The sequence below is a fragment of the Falco biarmicus genome, chromosome 3, assembly GCF_023638135.1.
Source record: "Falco biarmicus isolate bFalBia1 chromosome 3, bFalBia1.pri, whole genome shotgun sequence".
Taxonomy (NCBI): domain Eukaryota; kingdom Metazoa; phylum Chordata; class Aves; order Falconiformes; family Falconidae; genus Falco; species Falco biarmicus.
The window spans coordinates 82,957,605-82,982,843 of NC_079290.1; the positions used below are offsets into that span (position 1 = coordinate 82,957,605).

At 36.8% G+C, this 25,239-nt stretch overlaps 1 protein-coding gene across 5 annotated transcripts in view; it reads right to left on the minus strand.

Moving 5' to 3' along the window:
• SEMA5A (semaphorin 5A) overlaps positions 1-25,239 on the minus strand; it is a 350,205-nt gene that overhangs the window by 201,384 nt on the left and 123,582 nt on the right. For all 5 annotated transcript variants that reach the window (XM_056332052.1, XM_056332048.1, XM_056332050.1 and 2 more), the window contains exons 4-5: positions 18,012-18,111; positions 4,133-4,178 (exon numbers count right to left, since the gene is read on the minus strand). In XM_056332052.1, the coding sequence (XP_056188027.1) occupies positions 4,133-4,178; positions 18,012-18,111 (146 nt within the window). The remainder of the gene's footprint in view (positions 1-4,132; positions 4,179-18,011; positions 18,112-25,239) is intronic.

A 25,239-nucleotide genomic window follows, 5' to 3' on the forward strand; every position in this document is an offset into this window, starting at 1 on the left:
CGGAAGGCAAACTCAAGCACATGCCCTGTAAATGACAATCTGAGTTGGTAAAGAAGTTAGTTTTATGGATCAAGAAAAGATGCATACATTCTATCAGGTTTGTGAAAAGCTTGTGCATGCTGGCTTCTTAAAATGTTCACAGTGATTGTGGTAAAAAAGACTTTTATAAGCCAGCATGTATTAGCTCTCCACCCTTTACAGATCCATCAGCAAACTTGTCATGTAGGCAAACACAAATAAATACTTGAAATCAGAAGCTCTCTCTTCAAATAACTTGCAGAAAAAAAAAAAGGTGAAAAACAGACACATGTGTGAGTCATCCTCTACATGACGTCAAAGCCCCACTATTAATCCTGACATTGGCTAGGTATCTTTTTTAAAAAACATCTTTGATTAATCTATTCACTTAATCACTACTATTTAGATTTCTGCTTTTATAATTTAAGGAGTATAAAACAGTTTTCAGGAAATCCAGCTTTCATCTTGGGCAATACTTTTATGGATTATTCTGCTATTACTTGAGGAGAGCAATAACAAAGCAAAACTCACAAAACAAAACCATGCAGAGTCAGGCCTTCTATGTCTGTGAGCCTACTATTGCTGTAGTGAGAATTATAAAACATTTGACCTCTACAACCACAGCCCAATGAGTGCTTCTTTACTAATCCATAATTGTTGTGCATGCATTGTTCCAACAGTCAGCTTTGAACAATTTGACACTTAGGCTTCTCCAGCAAGAGCTTAAAAGGCTTTCACTTGTTTTATTCTTCTTTATTCTGCTACACAAAGGAAACTGCTGAGACACATCAAATACTAGTTTGCTACAGACATTATCATATGAAACTTGCTTACTCAAACAACATGCTTTTCCTTTAAAGTACAGAGCACAGAACCACGACATGTGAGATGACAACTTTGATGCACCCACAATGGGCAACGATATCTCACTGCATAGTCCTAGCTCATGTTTAGACACACATCCTGTCTGATGCAATCTAGCAGCACTCTAACCCTTACTTTTACAAGGGATTAACTTTCACTAAACTGATGGAAAGAGTATCCTTTTAATACATGAATCTCTGTTCTGCATTTCTTTTGTGAGAACTTGCATTTCAAATGCCTGTCTGGTTTGGATTTTTGGTTTTGTTTGGTTTTTTGGTGGTGGTGGTGGTTTGGGGGGGGGGGTTTTGGTTTGTTGTTGTGTGGGTTTTTTTGTTTTTTGGGTTTTTTTTTAAAGGAAGGTTATCTTGTGTTTCTAAAGTATTTTCAAGGTATACACTTGTAGAAAATTGGCCATACACATATTTTGGCCCAAAATAATTTTTGCAGAAGTTTGTAAACAAGGAGTCATTATTGTACTTTATTACTTTTTATAGAGCTTTCCTATTGCAAAACAACATCTGAAAATATTGCAATGTCTGATAATATTCCAAAATAATACTTTATTTATAAAATGTCTATCTTTTCAAAAATATATGAAAACTGGTAAACAAAAGATTTGCAAGGATGCTTTTGCTATAACTAAACGATTCTTACCATTCCAGTTTGTCATATGTAACATGAAGCCTTTTATCTTCATAACAGCAGTGTGTGGACAAACTAACACCACCTTCCAACAGACATTTAAGTATGACAGACAAGGAAACCTGTTTATACATAAATAACTGAAGTGCACCAACAGTCATGATTAAGTTTTAGGCATTCCCTTTATTTTCCAGATAGAAAAGTACCAGGAAAAAATATTAAACCAATGAATCAAACTAAAAAAGTCAAAGCAACAACATAAAGAAAATAAAGCTATAAAAGTCTAATTGAATACTGTAGAAAAAGAGGATGCAAATTGTAACAACCATCTCTGCTTCCATGCTGGAAGTATTTGCTGTGCATGAGGAAAAGTCAGCAGTTTTTCTCCTCCTTTAGACACAAAATAGCAAAGACAGAGCTTGAGCAATTTTCTAAAATAATTAAACAACAGGTGTATAGGTTGTCTTGTTTCTAGCGCTTTCATATTGTTATTGTGCTACACTGAAAGGTTCACTGTGTGCCTTTTCTTCCAGATGCAAAAACAGTTTGTTAGCTTGTGAAACATCTGCATGGTTTTACAAAAGCTGGTTCATGCAAAGAAATCCAAGTAAGCAATATTAAATTGTGTTTTTACATTATTACTATGACAACTGTGTGAAGAAAAAAAATATGCCAAAAGTTCTTCTGTCCGTATATAAAGTGTCAGTGTTCAGTCCCTCAGCAAACAAATGATAACTAGCACATACACTATTAGTGATTTAAACCACAGTATGCTTTATTTCTCCCGTGAAATGCCATCATTCTATTTTACAAGGTTTTCATATATGTGTTGCTTTGCTACTCACTTTTGCTCCTACCTCCCTCAACAATAAGAGTTTCAAGTTTGAAAGATCTGGACCTTCAAAATACTGTAATTTTTAATTGCTAACTTGGTAAACTTTATATCCTCCGATCCTATTCAAAATAAAGATATGCTGGTGAAAGAAGAAAAAATACATACATACTTTTGCTTTTATTTAGAAATACAATCTCCCTAAAGGGTTTTGGAGAAAGTTTTCAAGATACAGAAGCAAACCAGTGGTGCTACAGCACTGAAGATGGAATAAAAAACTTTACAAAAAAGTCAGCTTGAGAAGACCGTTTAAAGGCTTCTGCACATTCATAAGACCATAGTATAACATCAATGGTATGATTTCTGTCCTTATATTTTTTGCTCACTGGGGTGGGAGAATGTTTCTTCGGGTCAGTCAGCACAATTATCAACCTCTTTAATCTACAGATTTCTCCCTCATTAGTGAATTCAGCCTACTGATACTTATCCTAACAGAGGAAAGCTATGAATTTTAATCTATGAGTTAGCAGAATAAGCTGCAACACCACCACTAAAGACCTCTGAGTGCAGCCTCTGAACAAGAGTATTCAGGACTTAACCCAAATTATTTGCCAGGATATTGAGTATGTCACCTAAGACGAAAGACAGTCTGAATTCTGGATATTAAAAATGCTTGGTGTGTCACAGTCTTAATCACTAGCAACAAAACTGAGTATTTAACAATACTACAATTTTGGTTAATTATAAGCCAACTTCAGATCTTATTTCTAATAGTCTGGGAATGTATAGTAAGTCTGCAAGCCTAATTAAAACATACACAAGGTGTTCCACAAATCACAAGGACAGCCTTACCTGAATGCATTTTACTTTTCCATATTCAACCGTACAGTATTACTTCATGAAATAAGCACCATACTGAATCTAAAGAGTTAATTTTAAATTGCACAAATGAAAAGATTATGAAAAACCATACATTTTTATTTCATTGTGATTTTCTGTTTCTAAACCTTATCAAGTTAGCCAACTCAATTAAGTTTATTAAAACAACTCTTAAAGGCAAGTACAAAAGAATGAGGAAGGTTAGAAATTATGCCAATGTTAAAAATAACAAAAGAGAAACTCCACAAAACCTAAACAAGAAACACAACTCAGAAGACTGAGGGAAGATGAGATTGCTGGTATATGGAAGTCACATGAAGTTCAGGGTAAAATAAATTGATAAAGGATTCTCACTTACCTTTCTATGAAGCCTAACTGCCTCTAAAAGTCTTTCTTTCACCTACCAAGCTCTAGCAAATTTTAAAAAAAGACAGCATCCTTATATACAAAACTGAGATTCTGATACCTCTGTACACATTATATTTCATCGTTGTTTCATTTGCCTAATTTAACTTGGTGAGTATGAATGAAACTTTTTTATTTATCATTCTTTTACAAATATATATTCTTTACAATAACAATAATTCTGAATACAGAAGCTGCACAATAATACGTTAGAACATTTTTCAAAGAAAACATGATCCTCCTTCCCAGACTCTATTTTTTACAGATCTACAGCAGAGTAAGGTAACATCAGATCTGTGTGGCCTGGGACAAAGGCTAATCTGGAATTAAAACGTATAATATGATTTATATAATATGGGGCCTCAAAGAGGACAAAACCAGATGCATACTTATCTGTAGTTAATGAAGATATTCATAAACTTCATATCTGCTTTAAAATATCTGCTTACCTACCTCATGCAGAGGAACTAAGAAAACAAATATAAAACATACCTGTATTAGAGAGAGATCCTCAAGCTGCAACCTGAAGAGGTAGTTTCTGGAGTTAAAAAAAACAGTAGATAAAAATTGTTACTACCATTTAAGTAAAAAAAAAAAACCACACCAACTTTATTAGTGTTTAAATAAAAAAAATAATTAATATAAAAGGAAAAAATTAAAAAGTGACTGGTAGTTAGGACTCTGAATTCTTTCAGGGACTGTCTTAACATACAGCCATCTGGGCTAAGGACTAAGGCAATTTCTAAACAGATTTTCATCTTGACGGACTGGCTGGATATGAACAAAATAGATATTTATACTGCATACATGTGCATCTGAGTCATTGCTCCCTTTTTCCTTTAGAATCAATGGGAAGAAATACACAGTGCTTTGGCAGATTTGTGGGACCAGTGTTAGATATCTAAATCAGAGTAACAGGACGGGCAGATTGAAGTTGTCCGTTTCTCTCCACAGTGATGGCAACCTTACCCAATTAGCTCAGCCATAGATACATAAAGTTGGAAGCAAAGGATCCCAGTATGATGAACTGTCTGTAGAAGTCACAAAGTTTTCACAATTCTCATTTAAGTCCTGTCATTAAGTCCTGGTCTAATTTCTTTGAAATTTGAGAATATTTTTTTTCCACGTACAGCAAGAACTACACACAAACCAAGGATATTTTTCAAAAGCCCATGCTTTTATTGCAAAAGATTTTCTTGCTCTCTGCTTTTTCTCTACAGCAGTATTGCTGTGCCTACAGAATTTGGGAGAAGTTCAGGCAAAACACAAACAAGACATGACACAAAGGCACTGCTTGAAACCTGAGGGAATTACGGGTTAGTACACTCAGAAAGGTGAGCAGGCCCCAACAACTAAAACCCTTCCTTCAGCACATAATGGTGCAATATATGCGCGCGATCACAACCCCTCCCAGCTTACTGTGTCTATCTAGTTAAAGCAGTTGTCTTCTAACACCTCTGCTGATAAACCAGCTCTGTTGGTAGCACTCAGGGTATCGCTCCATGACCCTCCTAAAAGTGAGCAAATACCACACCAACTCTGAACTGATTTCAGCACATCCTTCTCTAGAGCAGACGCTCTTTCATGCTAGGTCTACAGTGAGGTTCTTCCATGCTCCATGTCTATATTCCTCGTGCCCCCCTCCCCCTTTTTTTTTTTCTTTTTTTTCCTAGTTTCTTCTCACACTTTTTTTTTCTTCTTTTCATTATGTCTTTTTTACAACATTTCCACATATAAGATATTCTTCATTCCTGCCTAATTTTTACTTTATTTAAAGCAATTCTGATTTTCCAATGCCACTACAGAGTAATTATGTTTTAAACAGAAAAACAAAAATATTTTTTAAAAAATATTAATAGAAGTTACTTCAATTTTAATTTATTAATAACAAATCTGTAACATTAATTTCTAAGATCTCTACAAAATCACTTACAGTAACAAAAAAGGTAACAGAGATGAGTAAATTTAAACTTTAAATGTAAATATTTGCAATATTCACAAATTATCTCAATATTAAATCCATGCAACTGGTAGAAGTATAAAATTAAGCCACACTTTTTGAGATAATAATTCCAATTCTTTCCAAATAGGTATGAACTTTTGATAATGGCCACAGATGATCTGGACTTGTTGTTTACATCTCTTTTTTTTTTAAAATGAGCTGGGGGTGCAGGGGCACAAAAACCAAACTGAGTGTAAAAAGTGCAACATATTTTTTTCAAAGCATGTATCTTAGAAACACAACCACTATCGTGACCAGCTTTATTTATGGACTCTGGAGTGCTGCTATGTGAATTTATTTATTGACTCTGGTACATATATGGTCTACTCAAATTGTGGATGTACAGGAATCAGGTCACTAGTCTTTCCTAGGAACATTGCTAAAGGGAGTTACTCAAAATGCAAGAGGCAGGCTATTAAGGGCAAGAATTCACGAGAAAGTAAAATAAAGACAGAATATTTGTCATTAGCACAGATAAAATCACACAAAGAAATAACTAAAATAATTGGGTTTGAGTCATGAAGAGACCTGAAGTGGGCAAGCAAAGAAACCAGTACATTGCAGGACAATGATTACACAAATCTTAATCCACAAACTAGGTGCAAGTTGACTTGAAAGACTTTCACTGAAACGTCAGGAAGCAAAGCATATAGTCTAACACATCTACCCTTTCTCTGTAAGGACAAAAAATACCTTCAGATCTGCAAAATGTCTTGCTCAGAAATATTCAGCAAGGAACATAAAATACTTGGTCTGCTCCTTATCTCACTGCATATAAGCTTCCATCAACCACCACTGATTGTGATTGCACTCCAGATATCAAAGTTAAAGAAACCTACAACCTCACTGCTGTTCAAATCATTTTTCCCCGCACTTAACAGAAGCAGAACTTCTTTCTTCCAGAAAAATTGAACTGCATCCTCAGCAGGTATAAACTGTTTCCTTAACTCAGTGGTATCACTCACAAGAGTGGCACATAAATGCCTCATCTCACTCTACAAATAAACGTAGTTTCTGTTGCAGAACATATGAGCAGGCAGTCTGGTTTCACACTTCTAGATTTTGGGTCAGTACTTAGCATAGTGACATGACAGTCTTTATGCATACTTAATCTTGAGATATCTGCTGAAGATTTATCACTGATGTGGCATTTTAAGACAGATTATCAAATTACTCTCTTTTTATGGTCTTTCATCCTGACTTCATTTCAGCCTATTAAAATGTAAGCTATTGTCTTAAACTGTGGAAAACCTAAATTAATACATAAACATGGTGTCAGCCTTCAGAAAAATAGAGGATGAAGGTTTTCTGGGTCTTTTTTCCTAGAAAATGAGATTTGTATCCTATGCAGTAGAGCACAACTCTTCTACCCATTAATATATCCAGTGTGGAATTAGAAATATTGACCCTGTAAGTGTTAGGGAGACAAAAATGTCTATATTCATGTGAATGAGCCAAGAGCCAGAGCTAATTAGTGTATATTTTTCAACTTCCTGTGGATGCCAATAACCAATTAACTTATTATTTTCAGCTTCATAAAGCCAGCAGAAAGAAACTTAAATCAGAAGAAAAGCAATGTGCAAGACACAGTAAAAGCATTACACCTCAGCAACATAGAGGTAAGCCAGGCAAATGGACAGCACAGTGACTGTGACTCGATAATGCTAGGATAAGGGGCAAACTAGTACTTGGAGAGCAATCAGAGCTATTGCTACACAGATGTGCCCACTTCAGTAAAACTTGCAGGACTACATTTAGTTCTATAAAAACAATAGTTTAACATTCTAAGGTATGCATCTCTAACTTGTAAAAACTCATTCAGAGAGAACATACATGAGAAAAATATATTACAAAAAAACCCATACCTTAACAAAACAAAAAAACCCCAAACCTCACTGTAAAAAAAAAAAAACCAAACAAAAAAAACACAAAAAACCCCCACACTGTGAATATTAATAAATTTGACAGTCCAAAAAAAAAAAAGTCAATACCAATTGTCATGACACGTGCAGCGCAATTATGCTGCTCAAAAGATATGTGACAATACTTTTTTCAATATGTTATTGAGATTACGCCCTGGATTACCATTTTTCAACCTCTATTTACCATTATTCTAGTACATTTATGCTCTGAAGGCAACAAAGGACATGAAATAAAAATGACCAAGCACATTTCTGAAACATAGATACAGACCTCTTAGCACGTATGCCTGTCTCTTGCCCAAATATGGTGAAAATAAAGGCGTGACAAATACTACTTTACATGCTAGAATTAAAGTGATTTGACACTGGTGGTAATTGGTAAATTTGTTTCCATTTTGTGCTTAATGAACAAGGAAAGCAAATATGTTACATAAATCTGCAAACAGAAGGACACTGTAATGAGAAGAAAACACAACCAAGTCTGAGATAAAGCAGCATCCTGTGTTCCTTCAGATAGCCAGCAGGCAATAAGCATTTTGCTTTACATTCACAGCACTGAACAACTTTTCTAGCTGAACTATGATAACTAAAACCTGTTAAGCTTGTTCAAACCCAATGGCAAAGACTTCCACTGATATCAGTGGGAACGGAATGAAGCACCACAAAAAGCCTGCTCCAGTCACTGCCTTGACAACAATGATCTATTGCAGTGAATACATTCAGTATGATTACAGATAAAAGTATAAAACTAATCTGTATGTTCCTAAACAAGTCCATGTCAAAAAATCAATTGAAATCCCATAAAGATTCAAAAGTACACCATGTTAGTAATGGTTGTTAAATGCAGCAATTCACCCTTTTCTTAGTGAAACAGAAGCTATAAAAAGCAAACACAATAATAACAACTACTGTTGCATTAAACGCAGACATGAATTAGAAGAACATTAAGGTGGCACATACAGCTTAAGAAAACACACTACAGATTAAGCTTTTGAAAAACTCGTAAGATAGCAAAAAAAAAAACAAACGCAACCACCCAAGCCCCCATACGCATCTGCAATTGAGAGCCTGAATCAATAAACAGGGGTTGCAGCAAGCCCAGAAACAAGGCATAACCAAATATGTTGCCAAATCTCCTGGAGATAAACAAGTAAAAGGTTCCTTCCTATGCACTTCTTTCAAGAAATTGTTCCACATGAAAACAGAAAATTTTATTCAATTTACTGGAAGGAAAAAATATTAAGGCTGAAAATTAAAAGTATAAGCTCTGCAAGAATCAACCGTTAAGTCATGATTCCACAATCAAGACTGAAAAGTTCTGAGTAAAAGCCAATTCTTGTTCTGCAGTGTAGTAAAATCAGCAATTGGAAATAAAACAAGAAAAAAAGAAAAATAAATAAAAACAGGAGCAAAGGAGATAATGAATATAACAAAAAAATATGATGTATAAAATTCCTTTGGTTATATTAAGATACAACAGGAAAAATATGTGAAAAAAGCTACAGATGACACACTGGAAATAAAAGAAACCTAGTCAGAGTGGTCTACTAGAACTATTATTTGGAAATGGTCAAATCACAATAATGAAAAGCAGAATGGTCAGTAAGTAATTTTGGTCTGCACTTTGCAGGAAACAGAAGTCTCAGCAAATGAGAATAATGAAATAAGTAGTTTACTGGTAAATGCTAAAGATATTAAAATAGCATATACACACAGATTAATATTTTCAGACTAGCAGGTCATGCTAATTTAACCTAAAAATCATAGCGAAGTAATGTTTGGTCTTCTTATTGCTTTTTTAAAAATAATTTCTAAAATCACAGGCATTCTTGAGGAATGAAAAACTAACCATGTTTGATTAACATTCAAAAGGGCAAAAAGGAAGGCTCAGGTGTTCATAGGCTGACCAGTGAGATGCTGAGCTTGGCAGACAGAGTAAGAAAAACATTATTGGAGTTTTTCCCATTTATAATCCCATTATAAATTAAATTAATCCATTCAAAGGTCCTGTAAAATCCGATTTCCTTCTCTGATGGTTGTTCCTCAGGATTAGCAAACCTTGCTACATTCCCTTCCCTGTGGCTCCACATACAGACTCAGCAGCGACTCGAGATTCTAGAACATTGCACACCAGCACAGATGTCCATCAAAAGCCAAGCATTACTTCAACTGTTTCTTGCCATGGGCTTCTCCAGGAAAAGCAGAAAGGCACGACTGGCCTGTCTCTGCAGCTCTGGAGTTCACCATCCTCCCATCATGCCATGTCATCCTCAAACACGCATTACCATCTCCTCATGTTGGCCCCTGCTTCTCACACACAGCACCCAAGTTCCCCAGCCAGAGGTGGCCTTGGAATATTTGTCTCAGAATATTTATGCAACTTTGATGCATGCAGATCAAGGCTTTTCTGAATATTACACTTTAGTCCAGATAAATCTGTGAGATACTCAACTATTTATTTAGTAAATTGTTGTGTTCAACTTTATCCTGAAATATCACCTCAGCCAAAATGTTAACCCTGTATTTCATAACTGTGGCTAACCAAAACTTTAACACTTTTCAATGCTGCACCACATATCTCAAAGTACATGCCCTCAGTTTTTACATTTTGGCAGATACAGCATACACTGTACACTACCCACCCACACAAACAGCCATGCAAATCTGTGGTCTTGTTACCATTTCATTGTTCAACAAATTTATCTACTCTTTCTTTTCAAGATTAGTTTGAAATTAAATTTGAATGCTGCTGTTGTCTCCTCCAAAAAAAAAAAAAAAAACCAAACAGTAATAGGAATGGGCTTAAATAAACAGAAAATTTAGCCAGTTCACACCTTTTGTGGCCTCTTTTTCTACAGTAATCAACTTTCACACATCAAATTTGCTTGAGCTGTTTTTTGGGTAGGTAGAGCAGGGGAAGAAGGTAAAGTGTCTAAGGTAGTGACTTTGACTTAGTTTGGCCTCTTATTTTATTGTTTTATTAAGGAAAAACTGCAACAACAAAATGATCAAAATTATGTAATTGATCACATTAATGCTAAAGGTAGTTAAAGGAAGGAGATACTAAATTCGGTGGCCTGTATTTTCAAAGCCAGCCTTGAATTTCCCTCCTGTGATCATGCTGTTGTCCTCTGGTAGAGCCATTCGTTTCCAAGAGAGCCCTTCCCTTCAGAGGGAGCTTGCTGTACACAGGAAATACAGAAATAGGATGCGTAAAAGGTAAGCACATGATATTAACACATCTCTATATAAAATACAGTCTTGCTTCCATCAGATTTTGAGGGCTGAAGGTGACATGCACAGTATCATTGCACTATTAAATTTTCTGACTGTACTCAGAATGAGGACTGAGACCCATACGCCTACCTAGCATCTGAGCAGCCCTCTCATGATGAGTGCAGCCATGCAAGAGCACCGTGGCAAAGGCACTGCAGTAATCCAAGCAAGGCACCAATAAGGCACAGATCAGGTGTATATACATTAAGTCATGACTCCAATTGAAGTACCTTCAGAACACCACTCATCCGCTGTGATTTCTGAAGATGGCTTACACTGAAATAGCAGTGTTCTCTGCCAAAGAACTTCCATTTACCGCTGCCATTTCTCTTTTCATCTTACCCCAAGTCAACTCCAGGGCTGCTCTGATGATACATCATGTTAGTTCCACTAATTAAAATGGCAAGACATTAAATCAGCACAACAAAATGAGAAATTTTTGTGGGGTTAGTGAATTAACTAGTGTTACTTTGCAACCAGATTATTACCAGAGCTGGTGCAAAGGAAGAGAAAATTGCATGGTGGAACAAGGCATGACCAGAAGTACAAAGCATTAGCTTTTAAAAATATTTAGGAACCCATTAACAAGGTAGGAAAGAGAAGCAGTAGGGGGAGAAAGACCTTCCCCTTTCTGCAGCAGTAGGATAATTTCTCTTAGATTTAACATTAAACCACCTTTTAGATTAGATCGATCAGTGAAAGGACAGACATTGATTACTTGAACCGAGTGTTAAATGAGCAATAAAACCCAGATGGATGTTCAAAGAATATAGCACTAATTCCTGGTGCCAGTATATTCTCCCAACATGTAGCACTCAGAGCATCTCGTTAACAAGAAGCTCTCAGGTTCTCCTGCTGGGAACAGACAACAGCAAGAAGCAAACCTGTACAGTTATTTATTCCTTTATTAGAGATTCTTAAACCGCTGTTAATGAATCCTTTAATTTGCCTTTCTGTTATTATGGCAAGCAGTGGTAATGGTTCAAATTAACGCCCCCAAACACACATCTAATTAAGTGAAAAGGCATACTGTTACAGTCCTTCATCAGCAAGATAAGGAGTGACTGAGGCAATAAGCCACCTCAAAGCAAGTTATAATCCTCAAAGCAAGTTTAATTAACTTGCAGGAGAACAGGCAGGAGAAAGCTACTGTTATTAGGATGCCCTGTGTAAAAATAAATAAGATATTTCTAAATATATATTATCCAATTGGGGGAAAAAAAAATGTTGAATAGCTTTAAGACCCATTCCTGATAAGTAACTATACAATTTTAAAGTATAGCTGAACTAGCCCAACTTGAATTTTCAAAAATAAATTTCCACATCTTAAGAATGAACTCCAGCTAGGCTCCTACCAGTTCATAATTTCAAGCGCAGGAGGCTTGGAAAGAGGAGGAATTACTTCATTTTTCTTTTAAACAAACAAGTTTCTTCTGATATAAGTCTTCTTGTATGGTCTGAACAAAACTATTAAGAAAGAAAAAATATGAAAAGTCACAAAAAAAAAATGAGAAAAAAAAATGGGTTAAAAGGAAAATGTAGCTAATTACTTTGAACCTCAACATTTTTGCCCTAACCTAGGGGGTTTGAGACATACTTCTAGTTGACTCTCATGTTACCAAAAGGGCTGGAACACTGTTACAAATTTTTTATTTACAAAAACTAGAGCTCATAAGTGTTTAGTGCATTGTCAGGGAACAATGAGGAAAAAAAAGGCAATGCACAATTTGCCAGGGCTGTATCCTTCCCCTGAGCTGTTCTTTTCCCTGCTTAATTGACCTTTCCAAAAGAGAAACAAATAAACATATGGCAAAGCGTTTCCACATAGGAAAAGAAGGCAAGGTTGTTCTTGGGAATCCATGAATCTTCATGCTTACTGGTATTTCAAAATACAGAAAACATTATCATATTTGATTAGATGCTAAGTCAGTCCACTACATAACACACAGAGAAATATTCATCTGAATATTTTATCAGGATTTATCAGAATAAGATAAACAAGCAGTCTCATTTCCTTGAGCTTACTGAGGAGCTAATGCCCTGACAGTAATCCTTTGCTGATGCCACTTAATTATAAAAGTAAATTCTGCCCTGCCATACGTGGTTGGTTTTGGGTTTTGTTTCGGGTTTTTTTTGTTGTTTTTTTTTTTTTTAAGAAAGCAAATGAATTCCCTAGAAGGTTTCAGATTGCAAAAGAACTCATTTATTTTTATCTGCCAGGTCATATGTGATGTTAAGAACAATGCCTAGGGCAAATTTTAAAGATACAGTTTCATGGGAACATAGCTACATTGCCCTGTGTCAAAAGCCAATAGCCTTCATAATGTACTAACAACTGTTTTATATCCATACTGAATTTTGTCTGTTGAGTTTCTCATTAACCCATTTTCTTTTTTTTTCTATTTTACATAAATTTATAATCTCATACAATTTAGTACATATCTGTGAAGAAAAAAAATATTCTTTTTACACTGAAACTAGAGCCAATTGATATATCAATGAAAGATCTGTCACATTCTTCAAATGCAAATTTTAAAAGCCAGCAACCATAATAAAAACCATTCTTCTTGTCTTAATTCACCTTCATAAATTGAACTGTAATCTTCACTTGTCTTCACTTACGCACTTTGGGGTCTTTGATCAAAGTTGGAAAAGATAAATTTCTCCATCTGCCTTTTCCCCTGTCTGTCCCCACCCCTCCACCCCACTCCCACATTTCTCAAAGCTATCAAAATGATTTTTTCTACATGGACAACTTGTGTAAAAATGTCCACAGGGCAACTGTAGGTTGTTACCGAGATCCAGGCAAACTCATCAGTTGGTTTAGAAGATACTCATCTCCCTCTGAAGCCCTCGTCAATGGTACGCATCTGCTTTTGCACAGCATATTGACAGAAGGCCAAGTGACACTGTTGTAGAACAGAAGTACTACAACCCATACAATTCAGATCCAGTATATGTTATTAAGCAGACCTGTCACACTGGAAGGCATTAATGATTTTCATGTGACTCTGACACAAAGAAAAGTGCAAGCTTCATTAAACTTAAAAGTTGTGCTATCTCTTTTCACAATTAAAACAGGAGGTATAATTGAACCTGTACTGTACAGCAATATTCAGAAACCAAAGCAGTCACTACTAAATGGCATGGGACTTCATGGTAGGAAACAGTATGAGTGTGACCTAAGAAATAAAGACACTCCCCACAGCTGATGTACTGGATTTGTGAAGAATTTGAAAGGCTAATAGCAACATGGACTGCAGTTACTTGTTTCTATTGTGTTCAGAGAAACATGACTGCACACCCTAGAAATAAGCCAGACTGAGCCAAAATCAAACTTGATTTGGATCAGCAGCCTCTCTCCCTAATTGTGGTGGTGGGAGGGGAAAAGGGAAGGGTGGCTCCAAATCTTAAGCAATGCCTCAGCAGAAGGAAAATACCAGTGCCAGGGTAGATCAGATGGTAAAAGTGGAGATGTGTACTAGTATTGGAGTACAATCGCAGATCACTGCAGGTGGTGTAAGGAAACTGAAATAAGGCTAGGAGACTCTGAATTAATCAACTCAAGAGCTACAGAAGAACTAGACATTTTGCAGAACAAAAAATATCAACAAGAGACTTCTCACGAGGACTGGAAGAAAAACAACCTGCAGAGGTGGGGGCAAAGGGCAGATAAAATTGTAAAAAATACCTGGTTTTCAACAGAAACTACAGAATACCCATGACATCTGAAGACCTCCTTGATTTCCCAAATTGGACAGGTAAGACTAATCTCAGCAATGCAAGACTAGTAATTACCTTCCCAGTCATTGCCTGCTATGGCAAACACTATAGAATAATAGGCTTTCACACATTTAGAGATCTCTGTCTCAAAATCATTTCTGTTCTTGTTTTGTTCGCATGGATGAAATGTGACAAAACTCATTGTTTCTCGACTAAATTACCCACGGCCAACAGAGTGATTTGATTTTCTGCCAACACTACTGTGTAGTTTCTATAGCTGTTTCCTTCCCTAGATGTACCTGCTGATGGATTTATGGGCAGGTGCTGTACACACGCTCAGCCTTTGTTTTCCTGCACTACAATTCCAACCCTCTTCATTTGCCTTTTAGCAGCCCTTCCCCACATCTCTTTCTATTTCAGTTAACCCTGTTTAAGCATATATAAATAGAATAATACACACTACTACAGTTTAAAGTCTCCCAGGGACCTTGTACAATGGTCACTATGGAAGACACCTTTTGAAGCATCACAGGATCATATCTATCTCTTTACGTAGCTGCATGACATTGGCAGCTCCCAATGGGAATCCAGTCTGGATCCCAGCTGAGGTCTTTGTTACCTTGCTTATTATGACAAACAAATCATGAATCTCTTTAGAGGCTGTAGAACTTTAAAAATGGAAGGCAATCACCCACAGTGATTATCAGTGACGGAAAAGGGATTTAAGAATTTCCAACAGTGTGAAATTTTCACATTTTTTTTGTTGGTTTCTAAGACAAATTTTGGTGGAAGAGTTCACTAAACTCCACTAGGGTGAAAAAAATAATTTAAAAACTTAAGCTGAGCCAGGACACAGCTCCTGGATGTGGAAATCATTCCTCTGGTTTAGAAGAACACCACCTTAATAAAGCAGAAACTAGAGATGCAAGCATCACCCCCTGGTTTTGTTTGGATGCTGGACAAGTAAACCATAATGGGAGTACCTCTTTTGCCAGTGTAAATGGAATAATCTAAGTTTATCTGCAGCTTTGCCACGTGCCACATCACATATTTCCTTTCTCTACCATTGATTGCGTATAGAAGGGAAAATCATGTTAGAGGGCTACAAATTACCGTTTTCACAACTAAACAGGACGTTTTAGCTGTTCAGATCTTACTGAAATCTCGTTGCATGTAGTTATTAGGTTTTCAGTAGTGAACTGTTAGTACAAGATAATAAAAAAGGAAAAAGTTGGAATATTCTAAGAGAAATAACTGTATATCAACAGATATTTCACCAGGGAGGAGGAATCAACAGTGCATTCTTTTCACTGTCTTTATTAGAGCACATTTGTGGCTTATGACAGAATGTGAATTCTTCTAAAAGCTCTTTAGATATGTGAATCCTGTAAGACAGATGTGCAAGAAACTTGTACTAAAATTTTATCCACAGGCCACAGCACAAATATGGTAATATTAATGCTCTGCTAAGATGGTCCTGGGTGAACGGGAACTACAAACAGTGCATTAAGAAGGAAAAAAAAAAAACCCAAACCAAAAAAAAGAAGAACAACAAAAAAAATCAGCGCAGCCAGCTAAGAAAGGCTGCAAACACTACTCCTGCAAATGAGTAGAAAACTTGACATCATATTCACAGTGAACAGATACACTCTACATGGTGCAGGGACTACCTGCAAAAGGTGCATGATCAGTAAGATTTGGGACTATAGCACCCTGATAATTGGTTGTTAGTCTCTGATTCTATGACTCCATGATATACAATAACTTACACCATGTAGTTTGGCACAACGCTTGAGGAGAAAAATGTGTAGTGAAAAGGACATACTAATGACAATAATATGTACAGTCAGAGAAACCCATTGGCAACTGCAGTCATTCGAAAGTAAGGTGCCCATGACCAAACACAACAGCACTGTGGAAAAGCTTAGCATTTAGAATGGAAATGCAGAATAAGGAAAGGAAAAATCCAATAAATTCTATGAACAGCAACAGCCAGGTATACTGAACTATGGAAAACAAAGATTTCTGTTGTGATTTTAAAAATACTAAATATTTTTAAGATTGCAATTTTAGCCAGAACAAAAGACACGAAGCTCTGAAGCACCATCAACTTACAGAAAATGCAAATTAATCCTATTCCTTTTACTGTATTGGTTCTTTTACAAAAGGCAGAACTAGCAGCTGGCATTTTTTTGTAGTCACTGACTATTTAACAAAATCATCCAAAGCTCATCCCATAGTGATTCAAAAGGCTTAATCAAAAGCACAAATTTAAATGAGCATATTCCTTAATGAGATTTGGAGCCCAGGTGAACCATACAGAGGAAAAAAAAAAAAAAAAAACAGAGAAGAAGGGGAATGTTCTTCTTTTTTCATCAGTTATTGGGATCTGTACAGTGTGCATCAACCAACTCACAGTTTCATGGGATGGAGGAGAGGCTCAGACAGCTCTGACTTAACCCTAGCTGTCTTTACAGAACAGTGCCAGATGACAGCCTCATGCCTCATTTCATTCGGCAGCTTACAGAATAGAAAAATCAACATGAGCGCACAGGATATCCCACTTAAGGCGGGCCAGAAACACGTATGTGTCTACACACTCACAAAGCTTTGCACTTTGCCCCTGTAGATAAACAACTTCTAGTGGCACACGGGGAGGGGGGGGAGCAATTCTCACAGAACATTTTATGACTGTATTCTGAATCTCACTTTCAACCAAGAAACAAATTGGGAAATGGAAATCTATTCCAATGATAAATGTAACAGAAAAATTAACTAGAACTTTGTTAATTCAAGAGTAAAATACATCAGAAGGCAGATTTAAATAACAACGGTAGATGGTTTAATTTTTTTGCCACACAAAATGTTTTACTATACTTCACGTTCTAAAAGAAGAAAAAATTACATTCAAGGACTGTCAGTGCTTCAGTGTTGACACCTAAGACAGTGTCACTAGATCACAGCTTGCAAAGTACTGTCTTACTGTGCAAAAATTATGACTATTACCAACTTTACTATTAAATCTGATTTAACAGATCATTCCTGGCATTGTACTGAATAATTATTAGAATCACAGAAGCACAAAGAGCCATATTGTGTAGCTAAATTTAGGATCATCTTAAGTTTTATGCTATGGTAACTTTTGTCACATTGTCATACAGCATCTGCCTGTTCTATTGTATCATCCAAAGTTTGAGAGTATTCCAGGACAGTCTTCTTAAAAATGAGAATCACATAAGCTATTAGGATCCTTGATACCAGGGCAGCCCACCTTTTAACTTTGGTCAGGAATAAGAGAAATAAACATACATAATGCCCAGTTTGGTGGGTCTGGAAGGCAGGGGAATCATAAGAGAGCAAGCTGATGTTAGAATTTGACTCAATATTACTTATCAACAAAGAACAAAATCCAATCTGAAGCAACATGAAAAGAAAATAGATTTCTCACCTTGCTCCCGCAATAAGCTCTTTTTGTCCTGGGTCAAACGTTAACTGTGAGAAGTCCACAGCATCTTCTGCTCTGAACATATGTAACCAAGGGGCAATTTCTAAAAACAATCAAGAAATACAACTGTTACTGTAAATCTCATAACTGTAGTGCATCAGGTAGCGAACATTACATTTGCAGATTTTGTGCGGCTGCAAGTTCTCTCAATATGGTTTTCTAAGGAAACATAGGAGACTTTTACCATCATGCCATATAATTTACACCACAGGCCTGTAAGATACATAGAGCAGTCACCCAATACACACTGGAAGTATTCAATTTTTGGTCCGATTTATAAGCCAGATGTCTTTTTCTTCCTTGGGTAAAACAGAGACCACCACAGTACAACTGCAATTCACTGGTACATACTCCAGTGAAGTCAGAATCATTTCATATGCATCAGAAGCAGTTGAGGACTAGGGGCTTGATTTGTTTACTCTGTTCTTTAAAAAAGGATCCAATCAAGTGGAAAACAATGAAAAAAAGCCCAAGAAAATTGGAATTTTCATCATTTTTGCAATAAGAAAGTTTGAGGCATGAGAGATAAAAAAAGCAAAATGCTTGACATTCAAGCAAACATTTTTTTTTCACCTGTCTTTCTCGGACTGATTTAGTCCTACATAAAACAGGGCAGACAAGTGGGTGAGTAGTTGAAAATCAGCAAGGACCACTACTTCTATTCAGAATATGAATCTATTCCTACTTTCAAACTTTTCAAATACACACAAATAATGGCATTCAAAATCCTTAAATATTTGCATCATTAGTAGTTATTTGTGCGTTCATATCACTAGCTGGATACACAACTGTGCAGCTTGTATGAATATAATATTCTGGGAACACAGATTATTTATTTATTTTTATTTTAATTTTCACACAGAATACCTAAAATTGCTATAATTATTTCAATGGTTATTTCAAAAAAGTGCAGTTGTACAAGAGCCTCATCGTCTAGAGTTTCTCTCCCAATTCTCAGTATATTGAAGCTTTTTTTTTTTTAATGTAGTCACAAAGCAGTGGTCCAGGATATGTGTGAAAGGTGAAGAGGTCTATGTACATATGGCATAACAGGCTGTAGAACTGTCTAGTTGAAGACTATAGATGTGAAAAAGTTAATGAAAAGACCAAAGGTGAACAAGTGGTCATGATCATTTAGAGTACAAAGTCAACACCAACCCCCCTGAGAGTGCCATGACAGTGTACATTTTGATACTGGTGTCACCAGTTGCAGCTCAGGTTGCCAACAGCCATTCTAAGCTCCTTTCTTCACTCAGGGGCATATTTTTCCTTTTGCAAATATCTGGGTTGAAATAATCCATGTCTGGTGCCTGTTTCAGAATGATTTGTTCCTAATTTAAATATTAAAGTTTTAGCACAAGTAGGTCATCCATTCCTAAGGAAAGGGCCTAGGAGAAAAATGTTATTTTGTGTCAAAACGTGTTCAGCCATTGCAGAGAACCATTAAACACACTGTGCAGAAGCTGTAGCATCAAATACTTTGGAAAAACAGATGGAATCGTGCAGTAGAATCACTTGGGTGTCAGAAAACTAACTCCTTAATTTTTAATGACAGCCTATACACATCTGGGCAATTTCCAGCCCGTAATGCCAGTTTGTATATGTTCTGCAGAACCTGTAGCTAAATTCACTGTTGATTCCATCTGCACTGCATAGGTTCTCAAATCAGGGTCTGAAACCTGTGTAGGTAAGTGGATGGGGCTGCATGTTAGATAACTATGATCAGAGCTGCCATCAGCTACTAGTGCAGATACTTTGCATAGAACCTAGCAGGACTCCATAGGAGGAAAGAAAAAACACACACACACACACGAATATACATGTTATAGGTCTGTGTAGCCTTAATACAGACTTAGTTGTCTATTTATATTTACATATATAAGTCTGAACAGGCAAGGCCAAAATACGCATTTCTTAACTTTTTTGTACTCGATTTTGCAACCTTAACTTCTCAGTCATTCATTTTGTAAGAAACAATCAATTGCAAAGTTCTAAAAAATTGAGAAATTAGATAGGATATGAAGATAAGGAAATCCAGATTAAGTCTTGAAGAATTTCACTTACTGGAGAAAAAGAAAGATAAATAAAATTATGTTTAACAGCCAATGTATCTAAAATCACCATAAATTCCCTCAGACATTTCCCACATGGACACAGAACATGCACATTGTACTCACAGAAAAAATACACACATACACACACATGCATTCCCAGCCAGCAACAGCTCTCGGTTCTGAAAGATGCAGAGGCTGCTTTTCCTTGTATTAAACACTGTAACTAGGACATAAATGGATGTAAAGCCATTTTCTAGAGTAGCAGAAATTCAGAAAAAATCATAATACTAATGAATAACTGATAAAACCACAGAACAAATACCCTGTGGAAAGAAATCAGGGCTTTAAAGACAGAAAAGAGTACCCAGGCAGGGCGTGCAAACAAGCCAGTGGGCAGGGGTTGCAAGACGGCCTGAAAGGACAAGTCAGAACATGGGTTTAGTCCTTTGGCTGAGGACTAAATGTGGTTTGACGTGATTGCACAAGCCATGGGATGTGCTGCCTCACACATACAGCGAAATTTACTCTTTAAGATGACACCCATGGCTCCCTGGGCTCTCTCTGCCTCTGCTTGTACCCAGAGGTTTCTGCCTCTGAGGTACAATCTTGCAGAATCACACCCAAGTCTACTCCTAAACAGCCAAAGTATAACTCAGGCTATTAGTGTATTAACATTCAAATTTGTATTACTATGTGTGAATACGCAGAGCTGAAAACGCCACTGGCTCAGCAGGAGATCTGCACGCAGGTAAAGTCAGACCCACTGTGGAAACAGCAGTCTCTGAAAGAGACACAAGGCAAGGAGATGAGAACAGGATTACTTCAGCTCCATATTTTGACAGGACAGATGAGACCTTTGGTCTCTTGTAAAACAAGCAAAGCAGTAGCTCCCCACAGCATGGCTGGGCCAGGGACATTTCAGTACACAGGGGTATTGTGGCGCCAGAAAACTGCAGGGAAGACACAATTCAAAGACACAATCCTCTTCCACTTGTCCTGCTGTCTCAGCAAGGTACAATAAAGCTTCAAGGTACAGCAGCAGGTGACTGAGACAATTTCCAGGTTTGGAGCAAGGGGGTAGGGGCCAGGCAGGGCAAGGCAAGCCCAGTCTAGAGAACCAGAAAATGAGAACTTGCTAAAAAATCTCTCTGAAATCAAATTCCCCTCTGTCCCTCTAAAAAATAAATTATTTAATTCTGTCTTTTTTGCATTCAGCAGTGTTCTTGCTTGAGGGAATAAGGTCAGGAAGAGCATACGGCAGCTAGAGCTGGGTTTTTTTCAGCAAACACTCTGAAAGTATCTTTTGTGTGTCACAGTGGCATCACGTGTCACTCAGGAATAAGCCTTTATGGCATAAAGGTAAAATTTTGTGACACTTCTGTAATGGAAAACAAACAAAACCCCATCATCAACAGCAACAACCAAAAAAAAACCCAAAAAAGACAATCTATCAAAATCCATGTAAATGTAACAGTAAAAGCTTATTGGTGAAATTCTGCTTGGAGTTACACTACAGCAAATTTATGTAACTAAATCAACATAATAATTAGATTGAGTTCCATCTAAACAGAAAAAACTAGCTGAAAAGCCTTAGGTGCAACAAGACCTTTCAGTTCTGTTACAAGTTATCTCCTTAGAGTCAAAAATGCTTAACAAGCTGTTAAAGGTCAAGAATTTTTTTATTTTTTTCAAATTAAAAACTCATGGTAAAGTAGTAAGCAGTAACAATTTCACTTTATTGATGGTTTTCACATAGATGCAACATGCCAAGCTTTACAAAACAACACATAGATTTTGTACACTACAACAGTGCCATAAATAAATGTGCAAGTTAATTAAGCTGGCCTGCTGACACATAACTTAATCGGACTGCCTGCTGATCACAGGTGACAGCCATCAACATCTCTCCCCTTTCCAATTCTAACCCTCCCCTTCCTGGCATTCCCCACCCAGCCCTCAGTTCATGTGTAGCACAGTAAAATTCCTAGCCCTTTACTGACCTCTCTTCTTATGCCTGATACTGAACACACTTATTCAGACACACCTTCAACCTGAATTTTTTTTTCCCCCCATTAAAACTAAGTATGCATGTTTATCATTCTGCAGAATTGGTCTTAGACTTAAAGCTGCCCATGGAAAACTGTATCATAGTATACACGCAGTCATGACAACAGCTGGTCTCCAACACACACTGGGTCCTTTCAGTACATTGAAGACATACTTCCCCTTACCAAAAAAATATTTTTATTATTGTTATTACAGGACTTAAAACTGCAGGTCTTATAACTCAAAAACATTCCAGAAAGACAACACACATTTTCCATTTTCCCATGGAACTAAAAGCTGGATATTGAAAGAGCTGGATTCTGAGAAAACTATAGCTCTCTTTCACATGTTGTGAATACTGCGAATCACATGCTGTGGGTTTTCTGGTGGGCTTCAGGTTTTGGGTTTTGGGTGGGTTTTTTTTGGGGGGAGGGGTGTTTTGGTGGGGGTTTTTTAATAGCTTAGTTTTAATAGGAAACAAAGTTTGCCATGGCTCATAAACCTATGGGAGGGGAAACGCACCAAAGCCCTCTCAGCTCCTAGGAAAGGTCAAGGGAGTCTCCTAAACAGCTTTAAAGATAAAGGTAGTTAACAATCAAAGCTGGGCAGGAGGACGTTAGATACTCATGCAAATAATGGAAGTCCAGAAATCTGTCTCATTATTACTTTACATTTTGTGTCTGCCCAACGGGCCGTAGCTTGTTTGGTTCACATTGCCCAAGGATTTGCCAAGGGCTCAGCACCACAGTTCCTCCTAAAAGAAACAGTGAAGTTCCCTCTAACCTAAGTTTGATTATTCAGCCCTTCAAAGTAGAGCTACAGTAAACAGTAAAATAAATTTTGAAATTACTAATAAGGAAGAGTGGTATGTTTAGAACCAAATTCAGAAGTGATAAATAAATAATGGTAAATAAAAAAGTTAAAAGACAATAAAAACCTCCCAATTTCATTTAAAAAATAACACAGGTATTAAAAATTTCAGTAGTGTTTATGGTATGTGTATGTGACACCTCATGCCATGGTGTCCCTTTTGAAAACAGTGAGCACTAATGTAAACATACATGCAGTACCACCTTCTTGAAGAAACTCTGTTACCAAAATAATAATAATAATAATAATAATAATACCACCACAGTTGAAAACTAGCAGATTTATAATATTAACAGAAGTCTCTGAGTGGCATCAATACAACAAATTCACTAATCTTATAATAAGAAAATTAGAATATACTACTGCAACTACAGTTATTTTATAATTAAATGTATCTAATGTAAGGATGATACAATAAACCCCATCTTCCTGAAGCTGTATAATGATTTTAGCCTAACTTAAATCTTCTCTTCCTGTGATACTCAAGTTACATTACTATCTTCTTCAAAGGCAGTGAGACGTGACAGAAGTCTCCACAGTGGTGTGCCACGCTGACTGTTACATCACCCCTGCTGCCCTGGTGCCAGCCCCATTAACCCCAGGGGAATCTGTTAACCGAGGTGCCATGACTGGCAAGAGGCAATCCACCTGTTCGCTCATTCAGCACTCTCTGTTTCGGGATTTATTTCCAACATTCACTTTTTAAGGACACAGCTAGGTGCACTTGTAACACTCTGCTGTGACAATTCAGGACTCCATTGTCCCTAACTATTTTAAAACTAGGACTGGGAAAACCAAGAATTTCTTCAGTAGTTTCTGTGCACCGTTAGTACTGATTCAGTGTGACTGTTAAGTCCTGATTTTAAAATTCTCACTGTAACAGAAATATATCCATGAACAATAAATTCACTCAGAACAACTTCAGACAAATAAGCATTGCTCTGTATGGAAAAAAAGAGAAGAAAATTGGCATGCCAGAGCCTGCTGCATCTTTTATGATTCACTTTTGCTTACACATTTTTGCTTAAGTTTCCAACCACCGATCTTTTCTAGCTCTTCCACTGTATTCTCTCCTTACAGATATGCATTAAGTGTACCTTTGCTGGAAGTCATCGACTCACTGGAGATGAAAGGAAAAAAGGTGCCACAGTTGATGTGAATAAAAGAAATACGTGCAAATACTATTCCAACAGTTCAAAAAAAAAAAAAAAAAAGAGGACTCTATCATGACAGTTCAGCCAAAAACCAGCTGTACTCCTGAAACCAATCACAATTCACCCCTGCTTATCCAAAAGAAGCTAAGGTTTAGTTTATCAACAACATAACTTATTTTTCTAGGACTTAGTGAAGGCATGTCTTGCTCAGCATTCATGTACAACCATGTTTTGAATAATGTTCATCAATCAGGTTTAAAAAAAATAAGTAAATAACAGGAAGAAAGCAGCTATAGTTAGAAACATGTAAGCAATACTATAAAACATCATATACAGGTGTCATTTTCCTCAGATGAGCATCTGAAAACACAGCTGCAAACAGATTTCTAGCTCAGGCATCAGGGCTTGTCCAGTTGTCATTGTAGTGGAGAGAAACCTACGCTACACCTGAACAAGCTACCTCATGTACTCCGCAGATTGCAGTACTGTGAAGCTCCACCACAGCCATGGTGGTACTACTTCTGGTACATAGTGTTTAAACCCATACAAATGCAAGTTATTTTTTACATATTTGCAAAGTCATTCTTTACATATTTGTACTTTGGACCAAATTCTTCCTCTACCCTAGTCTAGCACTGCTGCAAAACAGACCAGAATGGGCTTCCCAATGGGTATGTTCCTGTTGGATGCCTTAACCATGAAGTAAAAGTGCTATTTCTTTTGAGAAAGACAAGCAAAGACAAGACAAGCAAATCATAAGCCAAAACACTCTAATATAGTAAGCACAGCAAATATTTTCCCATTTCTCGTAGAGAAAAGACTCATTCTAGGAGTTAGCAGTACCCCAGCTAAAACAGTATCTTAATTATACTCCTCTCAGAATCTGAGCATGAACACCTTCCCTGCTACTTGCTATTCTTCCATAAGGCCCACAGCAGAAGCTGAACACTTTAAAGACAGCAGTTCAGTGCAAAGTAGAGAAGGCCTGTCTGTTACAGGCTGCTTTTCCAAAACCTGTAATTCCAGACATGTTTTCTATATGCTATG